Raw genomic sequence first — 23,121 nt, 5'->3', positions numbered from 1 at the left:
TTTATATCTATATGAGGCAAAAGTTTTAAAATGTTTTCTCATAGTTTTCTAAAAATGTATCCATTGAAATCTGTATTCTTTGAGATTTTAGTTATTAAAAGTTCAGTTATCCAAAAGAAATCTTTAAGATATGAAATGATTATAGCTAGCTTGACTAATTTAACATTTTTCTGCCTGCTCTTTTAGTTCTTTCTAGTGTCCATTTGCAACCTTCATCCTCAGGCCTCAGCTGTTAATATGGGCAGCTTTAGTTCCATTTCAGTTGTTTCCCATGACTATATTATTTAATGATATAGTTGTTTTTCATAACTTACAGTAAAAATAACCGATATTTCAAATCTCTCTGGTCTCCCAGTCCGTTTACAACTTTCTTAAAGCAAATCCTTTTGTTCTTTATTCAACTAGATGTTTTTCTCTTCCTCTTCATCCTAGCCTTTTCTCACAGGTGCAGGATCAACAAATATTATTTCATTCAATCAAATGCAGTAACTAGATTCACTTGGATAATTTTCATGTCCACATTAATTTGTCCTGCCACTATTTTTTTTATTTTTGCAATTTGAAAATACAAAGAAAACCATTTTTTGCCAATTGTATATTATTATATCTTAACTCTTAAACATCTTTTAAATCCAAAGAAAAAGGTAAAATTCACCAGGTGTTAAAATAAGCTCCACATTTTGAAGGTCTCTATTATCCCTAAAATAGTTAAATTGAACATTTCAAAATATGTCTAAAAATGAATTTGGCTGGCTTATTATCCTTATTAAAGGCTCCACTTCTACTGAAAACAAAGTTGTCATCTCCTTTGGCTTCTGGTCCTCAGAGCAGAAGGTGACTGCTCTTTTATGATCTCCTCATGAAGAGCTGCCATTCAGAGCCCCTGTGAATGATCTTCCATCTTTCTTTTTCTCTGGAGACTTTCTACTCCCAATCTTTCATTCTACACAGCCCTTGTCATTACTGTAAATTCACAAAGAGGGTTTCAGTCAATCATGGCTCACAGTAGAATCTGAAAATTGCACTGGATTTTGACTTCTGCATGTTCCTGCTGAAAGCAAAATTCCCCCGGCAAGTGTTCTTTCCCAGAGACTCTGTTTTGATTTACATTCCTTTCTTTGTCTCTCAGTTATCTATTCAGCCTTGTGTAAATTGCTATTCTCACCTAGCAACTATGTTATGAGTTTGAAACATGAAACAAGACAACAATCAACGTTGTTCACACATGGTATTTTGGATTTAAAAATTTATTAGTTCTCTACACAATATTAAAACAAATTTAAATGTTAAAAATTTAGGCTACAATTCCAAATGCAACTACTGCACAAAAAATTTTAACATGAGAAATTATCGTTATAGGGATGAAAGCTGGAATAAGAAAGAGAACATTACTTGTATGCAATGCAAAAAATGGGAATGGTTGATATAATACATAATAAAATAAAGCTTTGAGTCCAAAAGTGATCTAACACTTTTCACTATGCATGGATATCTCAATATATAGTACCTTAAATTGCTTGAAAGGCAAGAAGAGTCAAACAATAGCCCAACAGTTTATAATTTTCATTCAATAGCATTTCTATAATATAAGCAAATATTAGTTGATTTATATAAAATAGTGTCTCCCACTCCCAACTCCAGGCAGTGGTTCATGACAATGCCATGATTTATGTTGTCAGAAGCTACAGAGAAATCTAGCAGGATCAGAGCATTGCACTATCCTTATTTGAGTCACACAAGGAGTATTAGTGTGGTTTCAAAACATATCCAGGTCTGAAATCCAACTGAAAAAAAGACTCAGATAAGCCATTTCTTCTAGGGTTTCCCATAGGATCCACCACCTTCTTAAGAACCTGCCCTAAATAAAGAAAATTGGAAGAGGAGAATAATCATCTAATATTGCTAATTCAAATAATGGGTTAGGGTTATAATAAGTATATGCTTTCATCTATTGGGAAAGGTCGGGATCTAAACCATAGGTATCTTAGCTAATCTCCAACTCCATCTTAAGAAACAATTATTAAAACCTGTTTCTTTCATTTTCATTCGATTGATTGCATTAAAATGTTTTCCGTATATCTGAAATTATATTTTTCTTCTAGTCTGATGCAATGATATATCTCAGAAGAGACATTTTGATTGGACAATTATTCTCACTGCATTAAAGGAACAGTTATCTAATTTTAATTAAACTTCTAACTATAGTCATGGCATAACTTTTTATGGGTGAAAAAAATGAAAGGAAACACAATAAGCAATATTTTTCATCTCAATAAATTCTTGCCAAAGCTAAATTGCTTGCAGATATTTTCAAGAATAGTCCTATAGTACTGTACAAATGTGGTGACTCTTCTGATACTCTTGCATTGTGGCCTCTTTGGTGCACTATCGTTTTATTATCCTTATCAGTTGAACCAGTTTAGCTTGAAAACTCAACATTTTTGTTTTACTGAAACATTTGAACCACTGATGAGTGCTGATGTGGATGCGTAAAAAAGTCCAAAATTATTTATCTATTTTATCCTCTGTGGCTTGTCACTCCATGCTTGAGATTTCTTTTTGGCAAGTTCCATCCATGAGGGTTGATCTGGAGAATGACCAACCTTCTTAAGTGGCTTTACATCTTCTTTTTCAATTGGCAATGATGGCTGAGCTGCATATGGGGGTAAAAAAGTTTCTGTTACAGTATTTCTCAAGCCTGCAATTAATATTTGAAAATAAATCTGTAAATATGTGGAACATCCATTTAAACAACACCCATTTAATATTTCTACCAAAATATTAATTCCAAGCATTTATTGAACATTGTATTTTTGTACTTCATGCTATATCATAGCTTTTGTCACAGGTGTATCAGTCACAAGGTTCTTAAATAGACATATGAGTACTAAAATCTCTAAAAGGATAGCCAGCTGCTGGTTGATGATACAGGAAAAGCAGGAGCTAAGGGAGCAAACTGAACAATGAATGGAGGGAGATGTAGCAGACTATCTGAAAGATCTTGTGGACTATCAGGGACCTACAGAACCTAGTCTGAGAATTGTTTTTTCTAGAAACTCAATGTTCAGCAGTATTTGCTAACCCTCTGAGATTCTACTAGGCAAGGCTGGGTAAGAATTCTGTGAAATTAAACTTATGAATACAATTTTTATATTGTCTACAAAAGTATTCTAGAACTAAATATCAGGTTTATCCAATCCCATGTGGTATTTTTAGGGAATTAATATTTCCTAAACATAATAAAGAAAACAAATCTGTATAAAAAGAATCTGCTACATAGGCCGCAGAAACAAAACCTAGAATTTTTTACCCATTCAGCAAATGAACACTGGATCTTCAGTTCATCTGGATTTGACAAGATTCCATGTATAACTGCATATACATTCATAGAAAGCACCTTTATACTCTTGATTATGTGTTTGAAACATGTATATGAACAATGTCTTAATGGCCTGTGACTTAAGCACAAAATAATATACCTATAAGTAGCAAATGAACAGTACTGTAGTAATAGTGAATGGGTCTACATATTATGTTAAGGCATGTTTTGTTTAACCACAATTGGTCAAATTGATACTGCATGCCAAGCCAAAGCCAAAACCTTTTTTGGCTTAGTACAATGTGGGAATCCTGCATACTGTGGAACAATAACCAATAATCACATGTGCAGCCGGTCCCCGCCATTTCCTGTGGGAGGGGGGAACAGCCCCCGCATACACCTGCCCATCCATACACAAAGGCCTCATGGATGCCTCTCCCGCAAGCCCTATCTACCGCCCCTTCTCTTAGGGACGGCCGCAAAAGGAGCGGCAAGCCCAGCGAACTAGGGCTGGCAAGAGTGCGCCAAAAACCGAGGCAGAACTTCTGTCCCTCTCTGGAACAGCTGATCTGTGGGCTGTGTGCCAAAATTAAGGAGCCTCCTGCACCTCAAAAATAATAAGACCTCCCTGAAAATAAGGCCAAGCGCTTATTTGGGGGGGGTCAAAATTATTTTCGGGGAACCACGGTATTAATTCAGTGTTTTGGCTTTTTTTTTGTACCAGGGTTCTGATGGGATGATAAGCTATTTCTTAGTGAAGAGTCTTGTGTTTCTAGCTTCATCTCTTTCTTTGTTTCTCCAGCAGAAGCTGTGAATGGGGAAGATGACACTGTGTTCTGAGGCAAATCTGAGTGTTGCCTTACTGCTTCCTAAATAAAAGTACAAAGAGACAATTAGTAATGTTTTACATAATTAATTTGGAAAGAGAATATGAGCGGACTTAACAAACAGCACATTGGTAAACAGCAGAGGTAGATCTCCTGCGCATCTTTGAACTTATCCTGTTACATATTACAGTTGCTGCACTCTTCACACATAATGGACTATGGAATTTATTATCGTAAGACTTGATAATTGAAATGTAATCCATGGACAAAGATCTATCAACAGCTATTATATCAACCCTGCTTGATCAGGTAAAAGGAGTTGCTTACTCCTTTCCAAATTTATTATTTGGAGCCTTTTCAGTCAAGTTTCAGACCTGATTATATTACTGAAATGACATTGATTACCCTTATTGGTGTATAATTTGTGTTAAATATAACACTTATTATACACCAAAGACTTATAATCTTTGGTGGCACTGGGATGGGAATTATACATCCATTGCAGCCCTCCTTGATCTCTCAGTAGCTTTTGATACCATCTTGTCTATACGCATAAAAAAACCTGCTTGGAATAATCACTACATAACCAACTTGGTTCTTGGGGCCTGACATTCTGTTGTATACATGGGACTTAAGGGTCGGTTGCTGCCAGTTTTACTACTGGTTCACAACCTGCATGCACCAGACACGTGCTGCACATATGTGCACTGTTCAATATAAATAATTCTTTGTGCATGTGCAGAACAATTTACAGTGAACTCCATATGCATGATGGCACAGCGGCAGTGAGGGAACCGGTTTGGGGGCGTGGCAGGTCTGAGTTGCTGCCAATTCTGCGACCCAGGCCTGAATTCCACTACCGGTTCGGCTGAACTGGGCCAAACCTGGAGCAACCCACCTCTGATGGGACTGCCACTGAAGAGCATTTGAAAGATGCAACTACTTTGGCAGCAAAGATAGTCTTGGGCATCTCATGATATGCTCATATATTACTAGGACTCTGTGAAGTGCACTTGATGCCCAAGTTCTTGATGAACTTCAGGATACTGACTATCTCCTATAAAATCCTGCTGGGGCTTTATTTGGGGGACTGTATTTCCCCAATTGTTTCATTTTACCTCATCAGGTAGGATACTTTGGGACTTTAATATTAAGTAGTCCTGTCAGAACTCAGGACATCTATCTTGTTTTTTGTAGCATCTGTCCTGTGGAACAATATCCACAGCATCGTGCACATGGGTGTTTGCGGGAGCGCACCCAAACCAGTAATAAAAAAATCGCAACCCACTACTGATATGCACATGCTTATACATACATTAAAAGAGGTTCCCGCTTAGAATGAATTGTAAATTATAGGTGCAAAACAGCATTGGAGGGAGTAAATATAGTTTCAATACATATTGTCAAGGATGTTGATGCTATTTATGATTTCAACACATTTTAAGATTTTTGGTCATCTAAAAAGAAAAAAAAATACTGTAGCTTAGTATAATTTTGTCTGTACAGTAAAGCAAGAAGAGTATCATTAATAGCAATAGCAGTTAGACTTATATACCGCTTCATAGGGCTTTCAGCCCTCTCTAAGCAGTTTACAGAGTCAGCATATTGCCCCCAACAACAATCCGGGTCCTCATTTTACCCACCTCAGAAGGATGGAAGGCTGAGTCAACCCTGAGCCGGTGAGATTTGAACCGCCAAACTGCAGAACTGCAGTCAGCTGAAGTAGCCTGCAGTGCTGCATTTAACCACTGCGCCACCTCGGCTCATTAATGAATGATTAATGAATCTGAATAGAAGTTTAACTCACTAAATATGAAAGATGTATTTTAATTGTATTATAGAGATGCTGATCGAGGATTCAATTACAAAGATATTTGAAGAAAAAGCAAATGGAATGAGAGCAATGGGAAAAATAATAAAAGTCATGGTTGGGTTAATCCCAAAAGAGAGGACAGAAAATATATCAATATATTTAAAGGTCATTTAAATATTAAAAAAGCTGCACAGATACAGAAGAAGGGGATACACATTTAAGTGTCTCAGGTGGAAAATAGGCTCACCTATCCCTAATCACGTTAAGGCAGCCACATTTGGAAAATTCAAAGTTTGGGATAGGTTGGAATAAAATTTAACTGGAATAGAAAGTGGCAGCCCATAAAAAGAAGGGTTCTCACAGCATCAATGAGCTTTGTATGATGTCATAAAGGTTTGTTTTCCTGCATGTATCTGAGCTATACTGCATACATCTATGTGAATGCTAGGAGAGGAAAGGATGGTTTATATTAAACCATTAATAATAAAGAGTTTGGTTTATAAGGAGATTCAAATTTCTAACCAGCCTGATCAAACTGCAAGGAATATAAATTGACACACTATTTCCCCATAATTTCCCCATAATGTAATAAATAACCACAACTTCATGACAGAGATGAAAAGACATCTGTCATTACTGGCTGAATTCTCAGAAGCAGAACAGGTTTAACTGATTTGATTAAAGGGTATATCAAGGGTTACAGGACTGATCAACAAAACTAAAAGATGTGCCATTGAAATGACACACACCAATCAATCAGTGGTAAATTACATACTTCCATTGTTTCCTTCTCTTTTATTTGTTTTTCTGCATCTGCTTTAGCCTGTCCTTCTGGTTTCTCTTCTTTGCTAAGGTCTTGTTCAACAATCCTTTGCTTTTGCTTTGCTATGCTAATCCAAGCTGGCATTTCAGTTGGTCTTCCATAGTCTGCAGCAGTCACAGGAGAAGACAAACTTGTTTCTGTTGAGAGAAGATTTAGGGAGATTATTGTAAAGGGTTCTCCTCCCAGTAAAAAAGAGAGAAAACATTTGACTTGTAAACCTTAGGAATGGCTAGCAGATATTTCTAAGAAGAAACATAAATTGCTCTATAAACTGAGATGCCAACCCTAAGAAATCCAGAGCTGATGTATATGTATCATTTCACATATTCCCACCCCCTGCCAAGATTAGAACACATGGACTCTGTTGGCCTTTCACATGTTCCTAAAGACATGGTTCTGTCACAATGTCTGGGGATCTGAATACATGACTGAACTCATGTTGTTGTAGTTGCGAAGTTGTATCCGACCTATCACGACCCCTGTGGACAATGTTCCTCCAGGCCTTCCTGACCTCTACCATCCTATAGGAGTCCATTTAAGGTCACTCCTATTGCATTGGTGATTCCATCCAACCACTTCATTCTCTATCATCCCTTTCTTCTTTTGCCCTCAATTCTTCCCAGCATTAGGCTCTTCTCCAGTGAGTCTGACTCCATATTTCCATCTATTCATATTGATTTGTTATGGGTGAATTTATTTACACTCTGGTTGCAAATTACACATTTGTTTTTATTTTTATATCACTTTAATTATTGTCAGTTGCCTGGAGTCATGAATTGAGATACGCAGCCATATACATTGAGATGGCGATGATGATGTTGATAATGTCACACCAAGTAGACACTGCAGATATAGTCAAAAAAATAATTGCTTTCTTCTACAGCTACAGTTATTCAAAGCCAGAAGAAGTAAAAGAAGCCAGAACATCTGAAGTTCATAGCACATAGCACTTTCCAGAAAATGTCATACTGTATAGTTGCACCTATGATCTGGACTTCCTTTCAGGTTAGTTATTGAGATTTTGATAAATTCTTAACACAGGCTATAGAAAAGGAGATAATTCCCACTGATAGTAGAAACTAGAGTTAAAGCAACTGAATCGGACTTGAGATAATTTCCATAAATATATAAGAGCTCAGGAAATCTTGATCCGTGATCTATGGAGTAAGGGCTGTTCTGTTATGCCATTATCCCAGAACCCTAAAATTACATATTCTGGGTACCTTGCAACATGCTGCATGTTTTTGAGTCAGTTACAGACTACATGGTTGAAGGAGGAGAACTAATATAACTGGTAGCTTATTGTCCAATTGAGAAGAAATTAATGAAGTACTTTTTTTTCCATTCTAATCTTGGAATGGAAACTTTGTATGGAAGGCAGTTGATCTTTTCCCTCAATTCCATCATCTGTAGATATAGTTGATTGATTTGTGGTTTTATGATAAGTCTGTATGACTTTCCCTAACAAGCACAAATTCCATAGTAGGCAAACACAGAGCTTTTATTCTACAGATATTTCAAAAACAAAGTTGCAGCTGTTGCTCAGTTTGCACAATGATAGTTATTTGTTTTAGAAAAAAATATTGGGTTTGTATTTATATAGGTTCTAAGGCCAAGAAAATAGTATTTTATTATATACCTCTCATTTCTACTTTAAAAGGCATTGTTTTCCTTGATACTTAAGAAGAACATTAGAGGGAGAATGGATTCTGAAATATTTTGACTCCTAACAAATGCAAGTTCTATAGTACAGTACGTATCCAGTTGATTCATTCACACACAGGCAGCTACCCAGAAATGTTTTGGTCAGGCCATTCCTAAATCTAATAAATATATCAATAAAAACTTAATATGTTTTTATGTATTGAAAATCTCGGGCAAATATACTCTTTTTATTCTTATTTATTCTTATAGTAAATTGGTTGCATGGATAGTTAGTTGAAGACCAATCTAAAAGTTCATAAAATACAAATACTGTGTACAAAATTGCCAATCTATAACTTTCATTTAACCCCCCAGATATTCACTACTCACCAAAAGCAATTCTCATTCTTTTGATATGTTTACAATAAAGACCTATTGGACTTCCGGGGGCGGAGGCTGTCGCCGAAAGGGGCTCAACGGAGCTCCTCTCAGAGACTGGTTTGTATATCTAAATAAGATCATAGATATCACCCCTTTTTGGCAAGAAAGGGGCAGGGAGAAGCTCAGTGGCTAGGGTCTATTCGTAGGTCACAGCCTTTTTCTTTTTTTTGGCTGTGGACGGAGATTAGATCCAGCGTTAGCTGAGCTCTTATCTCCAGCCAGTTTCTCTCAGCTGCCTTTTTTGCAGCTCCAGACAGGAGACTCCCCCCTCAGGACAAAGCAAAGTTGTTTGAAGTTATTTATGATCAATACGAGCGGGTCCCACCCCTGAGAGGTTTTATTTTGAATACTATCTTAAACACCAGCCTCGTTTGTCCTAGAGGCTTCTTTGTTCAAACGTGTTACAAAATGGCGATTTTTCTCCGTTGGTGACTGATAGGGGATGTGCTTAGCCGGTTCTACCTTCTTGGAGACTACTTCCCATTAACTACCCAAAATTTATAAACAAATTTTTCTTTGGAAATTGAGGGGAGCGAGAACGCTGTTTATCTGTTTATCTTTAGCTTTTACTTACAATGGCTCCCAGGTCGAAGCCGAAGCGTCTTTCTACAAATGTGCTTAAAGAACCAGCTACCAAATCGCTGCCCTTGTCTCCTACGCCATCTACTGGAGACTTCTTAACACAGGAATTTTTTTTTCAAATGCTTAATGACTTTAAACAGGAAATTAAAGAATTTGTATTGGAGTTATATGATAATCTAGAGATTAAGATTGCTCAAATAAAGGCGGATACGTTTGAAGCCATGTCTGCTCTGACAGAATACACCGCTGAACTGGAGAATAAATTGGAAAGCTTGGAGGAGGCTAACTCTAATTTGACTATTAACATCCAAACATTACAACAAAAAATTAGAGATACTCAAGAACAGCTCGTTATGATAAATTTTAACAGGAAAGCATTTGCAATAAGAGTCAGAGGATTGCGCGAAAAGGAGCGAGAGAATCTGAAACAGACTTTTGTTGAGGCCTTTAGCCATGCGGTGGGAAGCCTGGGATTTAATTTTGATTGGCAGATTCGAAAAATTTATCGCCAGAATTCGTTGGTAGCAGAACAGCGACGGCTCCCGAGGGACATAATCATATATTTCTCCACAAAAGAATCCAGAAATGCGATCATACAAAAGTTTTACAATAATAGGTTGCGAGTTGATGGGCAGGATCTGATTGTCTTCAAAGAAATACCATCCCAGATGTTAAAAGCAAGAAGAGACTATACTTTTCTAACTGAAGAGCTTAGAAACCACCAGATACACTATAAATGGGAATCCCCAGCTGGCATTACGGTCACATTTGAGAATCAAAGATTTCGTCTCAATTCTGTTTCGGAAGCTCGAGATTTCTACTATAAGACTTTGAAGGCGGGACTTCCTGACTCACTCGGAAAAGAGGAAAGACAAGGCGAAGGAGAAGGCAAGCAGCAGACCACATGGTTGCAAGACGGAGGGTGTAGCTCTCCCCCTTCCGGAGAAGCAGAAGAGCGGAGATCGAGGATTTAGCTATGTCTTCAAAATATTTGTCTGGTTTAAGATACGGTAACCTTGTCTAGATCTAACAATTTGCAAGACACTTAGTCTTTAGACTACGATCTTCTCCTATTAGATATTCCAAAATATTTGTCAAAGTTGTGGATTGAATGGGGGTTTGCGATCTCTCTCGGGTAGAAAAAGCGGAATTGCATACTGGTGGTGTGATATTGGGACTGATCCACGTGGAGCGGATGCTGAACACATATTTCACGGGACTTATATGTTTGAACTTTAATTTAATTTGTCCAGGACTTTAAAGTGAAGAGAGTGGAGATGGTAACTTTACTGAACTTTGGTTTGGAAGGAAGGGAGCCGGGTAACGCGGGGTAGGTGGAGGGGTAGCGAAAGCCTGATCAGATCATTCCGAGTTTAAAGGTAAAATGACTCTTGTGTAAATTATTATTTGAAAATAAGGTTAAGAAAGATTATTTGGAGTGACTACAGGAAGTAGTGGTAAACATCAGTGAAGCAAGGGACGAGGGTAAATTATTATTTGAATATGTGGAATGAGCCACACAGCTTAAATTCTACTAGAAGGGAAAGTTTGGTGAGATTATTTTGAGCTAGATCGCAAACTGATTTCTGCATAAATCTGCATAAATTTTTATTTGAAAATAAGGTTAAGGAAGATGAATTGGAGAGTCTACAGGAAGTTGGGGTAAATAACAAAAAAGCAAGAGTAAGAAAGATTATTTGGAGTGACTACTGGAAGTAGTGGTAAACATCAGAGAAGTAAGGGACGAGGGTAAAACTCACGCAGAATGATCTACACTGTTTAAACTCTATTAGAAGGGAAAGCTTGGTGAGATTACTTTGAGACAGAATGCAAACTGATTCTTGTGTAAATTATTATTTGAATATGTGGAATGATCCACACAGCTTAAATCCTACTAGAAGGGAAAGTTTGGTGAGATTATTTTGAGCTAGATCGCAAACTGATTTCTGCATAAATTTGCATAAATTTTTATTTGAATATAAGGTTAAGGAAGATGAATTGGAGAGTCTACAGGAAGTTGGGGTAATTAACAAAGAAGCAAGAGACGAGAATAAAATACATATAGAAGGATTTATACTGTTTAAACATTAATAAAGATGGGGGGCTGAGCTTAATACAAAGGGTTTTTTTTCTTTCTTTTTCCTTTTTTTTCTTTTCTTTTCCTTTTTATAATCTGTAATTTCTTTTTATTTACTTTTTTTTCTCATATTACCTTTATTTTTAATCTATAGGATCACAAGATATTTCAGAAGGGGTTTGACAGAGGGCAGTGCCAGGTGTGGGCCCTGGGAAGTCGGGGGGGATTGGGGAGGGGGACTTACTGGGGGTGGGTGGGTGGGCGGTAATATAGTTTCAACAAGAAGAAGAATACACTTGTATACGGTTGTCTCTTTCTTTTTTTCTTTCTTTATATTTTTTTCCTTGGTTTTCTTTTTTATTATTTCCTTTTTTTTACCATATTTTGTTTCCTATTTTCTATCTTTATAGCTCAATATTAATAAATAAGAGTTGAATAAAGGAATACACCAAGGGGAGAGGTAGAGGGAAAGAAGAGGGAGGAGCAAGGAGGGAGTAAGAGGGGAATGTAAGGAGGGTGTAAGGGGAATGCTAGGGTGAGGAAGGGGAGAAAGGAAGGTTTGAGGGGAAAGGGAAGTAGGAAAGGGGAGTGTTAGAGGGAGGAAAGGAAAGTTGGAGGGGGAAGATGGGGTGTATGGAAGTGTCAGGTGGGATTTTGTCTTATGCTAAATGATGATGTGTTGTGTTTTCTTTTTTATTTTATTTTATTTCTTTTCTTATAGCAAATATCCAGTATACAAGTGACTGTAAAAAAATTGAATGTGAAAATGAATAAAAATTTAATTTGAAAAAACAAACAAACAATAAAGACCTATTGGTTTAATTTCAGAATGCCGGTCAATTCTCTATTATAACTATTGTAACTTCAGCATTAAGTGTACATCCCAATGTTTACTTTTATTAAAAATGAAGTATTAAACTGTCAGATTAAACACATAAATTAAACACACAAATTATAAATAAATGTAGTCTTTGCTTGCAAATTCTACTTTGGAAAGTTGTAGGGAACAGCTGCTCTATTGTGGAAAAAGTACACATAGTCCAAAATATTGTAGGCAGATGTTATATTTTGCCTCCCATGAACTCTGAAGCACTTTGGAGGCTGAAATCTGCACAATTTGGGAAGAAAGAAGCTAATCGATATCTGGGAGAAAGAGGAGAAGCTATTCATCTGTGACTATTCATCACAAATGTGTAACTTGTAATGGGATCTACTGTTTTTGATAATTACATACTTATCAAGTAGTGCAAGATCGGAAGACACAGAGAAACCTGGCCCATAGAATCATCAAAAGTCAGATACAATTGAACGGACAACATTATCATCATCACTTACTTATCAGTTGAGAATAAATGGCCTTAGAAACAAATTTCATAAAGAAAAATAATAAAGGACTGAATTGGTTGAGCAGTTCTTAGCATTCCTGCTGTTCAAGGACATCTGACTGACCACCAAGAGAAGGGAGTAGATTTGGTGCCAAGGTAGAAGACCATTTAATTTCCAGTTTAGTCACTTGTTTTGATTTCTCCTTCATGTTAAGAAACATGAGCATTCTGAGCTAACCTGCTTGTTTTTCACTCTTGCTTGCTGTGGGGGAAGGAGTCTTCACACAAAGCTTTTTTTTCTGTGAATGTCTCAAACTTTAGGTTTCCATCATGTTCTACTTGGTCAAAGTCCGGTGTTGCAGGCTTGTGACCATAGAAACAGGTCCATGAAATCATGGTGCCAGGTTTTAATAAAAACCCTAGTACTAACTAGCATTTATGCTGGGAGCTTCTGCAGAAAACCTAGCATTGGATTCTATGGAAACTGATCATCCTTGGAGTATCCCTGCTGTCATTATTAAGGAGCTTCTGACAGTTTGCAAGAGATTTGGGTATCATTTTGCATGGTGTGTCTGCTTTTTATATTATGCTTTAAAATTTGTTTTTTGAATTAATAATAAAGCTTAAAATCTATACCCACTAGTCTGCTCAGTGTCTCTGAATCCAAAGAACCAATTGTCTGGGCATCTGGATCACTGCCCTGACACTTGGCAAAACAGTAGATTGGATAGGCCTCTGGCCTAATTGAGCAAGATAACATAGAAAGTCAGATTCCCTGCATCTAAATAGCATATCTCATTCTCTTTCTTCCAAATTGTAATGCAGGGGTGTCAAACTCATGGCCCACAGCCCAGATGCACCACATGCTGGCCATGCTCACCCCATTTTAGTGAGTGGGGGTGGGGAATCATGATATGTCAAGTGCAGCGGTAGTTTCTGGCAGGCACTACTGCCGGTTTGCTTATGTGCGCACCATGCAGTGCAATAACAATTGTTCTGCACATGCGCAGAAGCAAAAAACAAGATGGCGCTGCCTATGGCGCTGCCCAGAGAACCAGTTCTGGGGCGTGGCAGGCCTGGGCCACTGCCAGTTCCAGTGACTCAGGCCATCAAACCACTACCTGTTCAGCCGAACCGATCTGAACTGGCAGGAACTGATCACTGGTGATGTGACAACAATGTGATGACGCGAGTTTGACACCCATGTTATAATGTATTGCGTTGCATTGTCATTGAGGCTAAGACCACACATAGTGGAAGTACATTTACATCTCTTTCCAAGAAATAGCATTTGATTTTTAAAACCCAGGAGCATGGATGAGTTAATCTCTCTCCTCTTTGCTTTTAAAATCAGCCTCACCTTCATTTCTCATCATTTGTATTTTGAACCTAAGATTGTTTATAACCTTCAAATTCTGAGAGAAAATGGCAGCAGATATCCCAGCTGGCAATGACTTTCCCTCAGGATAAGCTTGTTATCTGCTTATTTTGGTTTCTTAAGGTAATACTAGGTCATTTGAACAATTCTTGCTTTTCTTTCATCTGTCAGTCTAATAAGCTTAAAACCACTAACTTTAAAGGCATCCTAACAAAAATGGAGAATACTGGCATAATGTTACCTTTCTTGGATATGTATTAAACAAAACAATTTAATTATTGTAAGATGTTTTATGTATTTCTTTCTCTGTTATACAGGTAGTCCTCAACTTACAAACATTTGTGTAGTCACCATTCAACATTACAACAGCACTGAAAAAAGTGTCTTATGGCCTTTTTCATGTTTAAAACCATTGCAGCATCCATCACATGATCAAAATTCAGACACTTGGCAAGTGACTCACATTTATGACGGTTGCAGTGTCCCGGAGTCATGTGGTCACTTTTTGCAACCTTCTGTCCAGCAAAGTCAATGGGAAATCCAGATTCACTTAACCGCCATCTTACTAACTTAACAACTGCAGTGATTTACTTAACAACTGTGGTAAGAAAAGTTATAAAATGGGGCAAAACTCACTTAACAACTGTCTCACTTAGCAACAGAAATTTTGGGTTCAATGGTGGTTGTAAGTTGAGGACTACTTGTATATACATCTTTCTGTTGCTATATGTTTTTGTTTTGTTTTTAATGAGGAGCTTAGGGAATCGTGCTGAAATATTAAAAGACTGTAAGAACTCCCTAAATAAATTAACTGTCCACATTAATAATGCCTAAAAATAGCTACTTCAGGTGAAAGCCATCAGTTAGATAGGACCCAAATCTATCATTTAAATTGTAAGAGAAAAAAAACCTTTAGATTAAATATTAGGAAGAACCTCTTGACTAGGTAAGCATTTTGACATGTTCCATATATAAGATTCAAATTGTTATTTCTGTCTGTTAAAAAATAAATTAGATATATTTGGATGCAATGGTCTCTCATAATGCAACCAAACACTTTCATATACATCATATTAATGGCTTTCTGAAACTTGCTTATTTTAAACTTTCAGAGTATTACAGTATAGCCATAATCTGTGGTAACTAAATTTTCTAATCTCACACAAATGAGTCATAAGCAAAGTTATAAATAAACATACGGCAGTTTCACTGAAATATACATACATGGTTCATCTTGATTATATTATTTAATTTTGGGGTAAGGAGAACTGAGAAGGAGAAGTACTAAGCCAAATCAAATTTAGTATCTGCTTAAGCCTTTAAATTTTTGCAAGCCATCCTTATTCTTACATACACTGCTTTATGTTTCCTTGTGTTTTTTTATTTCATTTTTTTGGGGGGGGGGTTCTTATAAATTCCAAACAAAGATGTCAGAAAGGATCTTAGCGAGGAATTTCTAACAGCTGTCAGAAGAGACAAGAAGCAATATTACAACATCTATAAAGACATTAATGATGGGAACAAATACAGAAACACAAGGAAGTCTTCTAAAAGATCTTTCAACTCCAAAGAGGATTCCAACCTTGAAACTGATGTTTTAAAGAATATAAATGGGCAGATATTAATTGACTCTAAGAAAATCAAAAGATGGAAAAAGTATTTTGAAATGTGTACAGTAGAGATGTCTACTTCCAAAATTCAAGCCCACCCACTGCTGAAGTCATTTCTGGATCCCAACTTGCTGGTTTCTATCCCTCTAGGTAAATGCCTAAGCAACCTAGTTGAAAATGATATGAGGAAGAGAGTGAGAGGGGGGGGGAGAGAGAATAAACCAATGCAGAGTTCTTGCTTGAGGCACAAATGACCAGGGTCAAATCAGTATACTTTAGACAGGCTATGTGAAGGGATAACTCGTGAGTAGTCTAGAATATGAGGAACAAGAAGATGACAACCAGCAGCAATAATATTGATGGACTTAACTATAGCAGTGATGTTACCCCATTGGAAGATCTGAAGGTTGAAGGCTGATCATCCTGAAGAACTTTCATCTATGAGATCACCAAGAGTTGTGATCAGTTTGATCACACAAAATCTGTCTGTCTGTCTGTCTGTCTGTCTGTCTCACTCACTCACTCACTCACTCACTCACTCACTCATTCTCACTTACTCATTCTCTCTCTTTCAATGTCTAGGTAGAGATCATCATTCCTTCTAAAGCTTTACTGGATCACAGGTTAAAAATTGGAGAACGTTTTTTATTTAGAAACTGTGTAGCCAGAGATAGGGTTCAATAGTTAGGTAGAGTAAGGAGATGATCAGCAAATATTGTTAAAGAGACCTACTCTACTAATCTGATTCCTTAAAAAGGATTTACATGCTTTTCTGAGCTAAAGGGAACCATAAACCTTAACTTAAACCGTGCTTTTAGCTAAATACCTTGCTGTTGATAAATATATTTCAAAGAAATACATTTGACTAATTATTTTGTGATTTGTGATTTTATTGAGATTTGTAGGCCGCCCTTTTCCCTGAGGGGACTCAGGGCGGCTCACACAAAATCGGGGAAGGGGAGATACAGACAATAACAAAGACACATATAATAAAAACAGTAACCAACATGCATTCATCATTCGGGAGGGGCAACTATCTTCATCCCCAGGCCTGACGGGCTAGCCAGTTCTTCAAGGCTGCGCGGAAGGCCTGGACGGTGGTGAGGGTACGAATCTCCACGGGGAGTTAGTAGATAATTAGTCTTATCAATGCCACCAGACATGGCTTATTCCAATCAATCAACCCAGTGTCATGTACCCTTTCAATACTTTTTTTTACTTCTCCTCACACTGACATCTTCCCAAAATGAGGCTTTGTTATTCAGCCAGTGAAATTTATAATGTCCATTGTTTTCCCCCCTACTTATTCTCATCATCCTGCAACTACAATTACTTTTGATGGCCAATACTCAATTTCAAAACATTTTCCTCCTCCCTTTTATTTCACATGGCTAATTTTGTGCTTCTTTTAACATATGTTTTACTTCTTATTTTTTATCTTACATTTCTCCAGATACAATTAAAAATCATTGTGATGCTACTGCTTTTTGACCCCACCCTTAAAAAACTAATGTACCTATTATCATAACATTTTTATTGGAACAGATTATTATAATTGACATAACTACCATATTTTTCGGAGTATAAGATGCACCTTTTCTCCTCAAAAAGGAGGCTGAAAATCTGGGTGCGTTTTATACACCCAATACAGCATTTTTTGTCTCCTGAAGCACCGCCCCTTCACCAAAATGCTCATGCATAACCTTATGGAGGCTTTCAGAGAGTTTCTGGGGGCTGGGGAAGGCAGAAATGAGCAAATAACAGGCTGTTTTTTGCCCCCCCAACCCCCAGCAGCACTCTATAAGCCACCATAAGGCTATGCAATTAATTTTTTTGACAAAATAGGGGCCCGTTTTTGGGAGGCTTGCAGAGTGCAAAAACTTTTTTTCCCCCTTTCGGAAAGCTCTTTAACTGATTGATGAGAATTACACTGATCAAATGTTGTGTCAGCAGAAACAAAGCCTTAGGTGCTGCAGATTGTCAGCGATTTCCTTCTCCAGCACATGGATAAATACACCTGGAAATATCTACCTACCTACCTACTCTCTCTCTCTCTCTCTCTCCCTACCTACTTTCTCTCTCTACCTATCTACTCTATTTCCCCCTCTCTCCCCCTCTATCTACCTATGTACCTACCTACTCTCTCTCCCTCTCCCTACCTATCTACTGTATTTCTCTCTTTCTCTCTCTCTTTCTATCAGCAATATCCTTATCCAGCACATGGATAAATACACCTGGAAACATCTACCAAACTACCTACTCTCTCTCTTTCCCTACCTTCCTACTGTATTTCTCTCTATCTATCTATCCCTCTACCTACCTACCTACCTACCTACCTACCCACCTACCTACCTACCCACCCACTCTCTCTCTCCCTCCCTACCTACTCTCTCTCTCTCTCTCCCTACCTATCTACTGTATTTATCTCTCCCTCTATTTCTCTCTCTATCCTCTACCTACCAAACTACCTATTCTCTCTCTCTCCCTACCTATCTACTGTATTTCTCTCTATCTTTCTAGTTCTCTCTCTCTATCCCTCTACCTACCTACCTACCTACACACACTCTCTCTCCCCCTATCTACCTACTGTATTTCTCTCTCTCTATTTCTCTCTCTCTCTATCCCTTACCTACCTACCTACCTACCTACCTAGCTACTCTCTCTCTCCCCCTCCCTACCTACTGTATTTCTCTCTCTTTCCTCACTCTCTATCCCTCTATCTACCTACCAACTTTTTTTAAAATTTGCCTCTTCAAAACCTTGGTGCATCTTCAGTGAAGGGATTCAAATAATTTAACAACCGGTTCTCTGTCCTAATGACCAGCTGGCTAGGCGGGGCTCCGTGGTCATGTGATGGGATGGGCATGGCCAACTCAACGTTACTCACGTCGATGGGCGCTTCGCTTTAGCTGTTACAATGTACTAAGGGTTAACTGGAGAGGCAGTTTCTGTAAGCAGGGCAATAAAGATTAGGCTAGAAACAACACCAGAATGTTTCCTTCCTGCCTTCCTTACAGGATTAGCCCTGTAAAGTGGGGAAAAAACAAAAGGATATTTCTTCCAATAACCGGTTCTCCAGACTGCTTAGAAAGTTAACAACCGGTTCTCCCAAATAGGTGCGGACTGGCTGAATCCCACCACTGTGTGTCTTATACTCCAGTGCATCTTATACTCCAAAAAATACGGTAGATATTTCACCAAGACATACATACCGAAAGTACTTCTGTACATTTTATCATAAGCGTCCTTGAGAATAACCCACGAACATATCTGATAACAGACAATAGATATTTGCTTGATACATAGCTCCTACTATTAGCAGACTTGGCTAACAAATGTAGCCAATTCCTTCTGTATTTTAATTCCAGTTATTTGAGAATATGAGTGTTGTTTGTTTCCTTCCTAACTAGGTACAGCTTTAAGTCATGTTTAATTCTAAACAAATAATGTGTTGAACTCTCTGGAATATTAATCACATTCCCAAAGAGGAAGGATCAAATAGAAATAATGAAATACTATATAACACATTGGTTATAACATTTGGTGATATGTGTATGCACTCTCGGTATATATTTAGTTTTGTCCCTTCATAATTTTGATGCCTTATCCATCTGCTTTCCAAATTTCAGGTAAATCCTAATAGAACACATTGAAAAAATGCCTCCTAGGAATTTTCAAAATAAGTAAGTACATACAGTTAAAAATATGCAAAGTGATGAAGAAATACAGTATATGTTACTGAAAACAGCACTTCCAATAAATTAATTTACTTAAAATCAGTATCCTCAGGAAAGATTCTACAGAATCCCAAGGATGGGGTAAAACAAGAAGAAAAGAAGTGGTACCAAACTTTTAGGATACTGGAAAGCAGATGTTAATATAGTTTTTTTAAAAAAAATCTTGAAAATCTGATGTAAATGTTCAGAATTTCCTTGTATTTTCAGAAAAGATTTTCACCTAAGGGAAAAAGTAAGGGAGACTTTTGTATCTTTAATATTATTTATCTAAAATCTAGTGAGTTCTGAGTTCATTTATTGCACTAAACCCTGGCTTGCCGAGTAAGTGATACACACACACACATATATATATATGCCAAAGTCTTACCAGGCACTTCGGAGGGATTCTGCTTCTTTTCCACATTTCTGCTTTCTGTTTTAAGTTCTGGATATTTGGTTATCTTTTCCTGCTTTTCTGTGCTTGTGTTAAGGCTAGTAATACTGGAGTGTTGCAAAGCAGGTTTTCTCGGCAGTGGAGGTTTTGTGTTTCCCTGTTCAGAGGATTTTAATTTAGTTTTAAAGCTGTCATTGGACAAATCAGTAACATTTCCATCTATTGTCTTCCTGATTTCTCCTTTTTCAACTTTCGGTGAAGATGAAGTCACCTCTTCTTTTACTAAATTAAGTTCAGCATTATCTCCTTTCCTTTCCTTTGATTCCCTTCCAATGTCTCTGTATTTTAACGATAAAGATGTGGACCTAAGTTTGACTTGGAAGGGATTTTGGCTCTCAGAGCTTGAATGGCTTGGATTTGACAGCTGCAGAAGATTACCAAAAGAGTTGCTCAATACTGGTTTTGAACCCAAAGGCTGCGAGGCAAAAGTCTTTGAGTCTAATGCTCGACCAGGAATATCAGATTCTGATTCTAATGAAGATTTTTGTTTATTAAAGCACCTGTTTTTCTCTTTTGAAGAGTTCATCTCAACATCCTTCTTTGTCTTTTCACCCTTTGTGGAGAAATTTACCTGCATGGCAAGAGGCTTTTCATGCTCTGAAGCCTCCTTAGTGTTCAGGCTGTTAGATCTTGATCTCCACCGTGCTGATGACACTGAAAACTTTCTCAAGCCACTAAGGTCATTGGTTTCTTTCTCTGTTTTACCTCCCAATATACTATCAGATACAGCTGAGAGACGTTCTTCATCATTAGATTCCAGTTTCTCTTGAGTTGCTTTCACTTTGCCTTGAATCAAAGAAGTTCTCTCTTCCAATGAAGAGTTTCTGCATGAAGCCCGAGAAATACCACTGTTCTCTGAATGGAGTAAATTTGGAAGCTGGGAAGGATTTGTGGATAAAGAAATGACAGAATTGGCCAATAAAGATGTTCTCTTCGTAGCTTCCTTGTTAGAAACACTTTCCAAAGTTTCCTTAGCATCTTTCAATGGTTTTTTCTCTGATGCATCTGATTCCGCAGTCATATAATTTTTGGCAGGGATATTTTTAGTAGTTCCTGTGTCACTTTTGGATGGAATACCAGAAATCTGTTTATTTTCTTGGTCTAAAATACTTAAGGGCACAGTACTTAAATTCTTAGGGGACATCTCTAAAGTTTCACAGTGCTCTTTGTCATGTAGTGGAACAATATTTTCTTTAGGGTCAGAAGTTGAAGATTGCCTTATAATGTGTACTGATCCTTGAATAGATTCACCGCCATCTGAAGAGTCCTCAGAACAATGTGACTCCATCAGAGAAGTGGAGTGTGACATGTAAGTCTTTTCATCTGGGTGACTCAAAGGCTGAAACTTGGAGAAAACTATATTGGACAAAGCTGCATTGTTAGTCAGTTCCTGTGGGCTGGAAGTCACAGCTTTGTAAAGCTCTTCAACCAGTACTTCTTTTTCAACACTTTCATCTTCCTCAAGGGTGCAGATCATGTCATTCTGAGACTCAGATAATTTCTTCTGCAAGAAAAAAAAAGCTTGCATCTTTTTTCTACATCACAACATTACTTTCTACAAAGATTAGTTACTCCTAAAATGGAAGTATCATTGATAATAAACACTTTTGGCAACCTAAATTGTGGAATTTTGTGGTTTGTTTCACTTCAACAGTATTAAATATTTTCAAGAGAAAATAGAATTGTGAGTGGTGCATGTGATGAAATTCGCAAGGAACATATACAGTATAAGAGAGGCCACCTCCCTTCCGGCTTTCCGCAAAGCAACTAAGACCTGGCTGTTCCGGCAGGCCTGGGGCTGTTGAATCTTCAAGCCCCATCCGAGATTATGACTGTTGCTGTATTTTTAAATTGTTTGTCTTTTTATTTTATTTTGTACCCTCCTTCCCCTTCAGATTGTTAGCCGCCCTGAGTCTCTCGGGAATAGGACGGCATACAAATTAAATAAAACCTAAACTTAAACCTATGATTTCAATTACATTTCCCTCTAACCAGTTCCCATTGCGTTTCACTATTCAGATGAACCATAACTTTGGGTACTCATAAATTCAGTAATCATTAAGATCTACAAATTTTGTTGCCTGATTGCAAAGATTAAGACAGTCATCATTTGGAAATTGTTATAATTCAGAAAAGCCATCCTACCATCGAGGAGGCAACCCTCCATTGATTTTTTTTTAAAGTTATATATCCATTTTTTCCCATTACTAATTAGAAACCATTATACAACAAATGGAAGAGAAATACTGTTAGTCTCTTATTTTCTTATTCCCTTTCTACCTTTAACAACTAAATACTGAGACTGTGTAAAAAAGATTTGGAAGTACATCTATGAAGCACCTCTGAACCTTTAAAATAGCTGTATCTTTCAATAGAAGAGACTATTTGTAGCTCATGTTTAATTGTGGAATCCTTGGTGATCTCTGAGCTTGGTTGTTTGCTTGCATGTGTTTCATTACTTGACTAGATAACATTATCAATGATAGTGGATGTTCTAGCACTACCTTAGGGGGTAATGAAATATCTACAAGCAAAAAACAAGCTGAGGCAGCACCAAGAACTCACAGCCACATCTTTGTCCAGTTTAAGTAGCTTCAAAAGCTACTTCCATTTGTTTAGGAACTGATTATTTCAGTTTCTTCATTTGTCATAGTGCTTTTTTTTTTAACTGCATAATTTCAGCCTACAACTGTGACTAACGTTATTTTTAGAGTATATTTTTTATTGGGAGTCTGTAGTATTTTGAATTTAAAGTCAAAAATTGACTTTTGAAATAAATAAATAGTATACTATGATACATCTTTTTGTCTTCACATAAATTAGAATTCAATGTTACTTCTCAACATGTCCTTATAATTCTTATCTCTACCTACTGTATACATTTTCATTTTCTGTGTAAATAATTATAAGATAGTCTTGCACTATTATAAGCATGTTGCGTGCACCCAACTACAGTGGTTATTCAAGCTGTAGCTAAGTATGAGTTGTGAACCAAGCTTGTAACAACAATATTAGGCTTACAGGGACAAGAGATCTGAATTTGTATAAAGCAACTTTTTAGGATCATAAGAGTACAAATAACTTTAGATCTATTCAAGTGTTTCCTTTCCCT

General features: G+C 37.3%; 1 protein-coding gene across 3 annotated transcripts in view; it reads right to left on the bottom strand.

Annotated features, from left to right (window-relative positions):
• Nucleotides 1-1,231: 1,231 nt before the first annotated feature.
• Nucleotides 1,232-23,121, bottom strand: part of CRACDL (CRACD like) — a 50,328-nt gene continuing 28,438 nt past the window's right edge. For all 3 annotated transcript variants that reach the window (XM_014060053.2, XM_014060054.2, XM_014060055.2), the window contains 4 exons: nt 19,944-21,513; nt 6,735-6,919; nt 4,041-4,188; nt 1,232-2,653 (listed from right to left, as the gene is read on the bottom strand). In XM_014060053.2, the coding sequence (XP_013915528.2) occupies nt 2,514-2,653; nt 4,041-4,188; nt 6,735-6,919; nt 19,944-21,513 (2,043 nt within the window). In that variant the 3' untranslated portion in view covers nt 1,232-2,513. The remainder of the gene's footprint in view (nt 2,654-4,040; nt 4,189-6,734; nt 6,920-19,943; nt 21,514-23,121) is intronic.

This window comes from Thamnophis sirtalis, unplaced genomic scaffold, assembly GCF_051295495.1.
Source record: "Thamnophis sirtalis isolate CommonGarterSnake01/CBP01778 unplaced genomic scaffold, rThaSir2_p1.2 scaffold_12, whole genome shotgun sequence".
NCBI lineage: Eukaryota > Metazoa > Chordata > Lepidosauria > Squamata > Natricidae > Thamnophis > Thamnophis sirtalis.
Note: the sequence above shows the minus strand (reverse complement) of the source record. Positions and strands in the feature narration are given on the sequence as shown.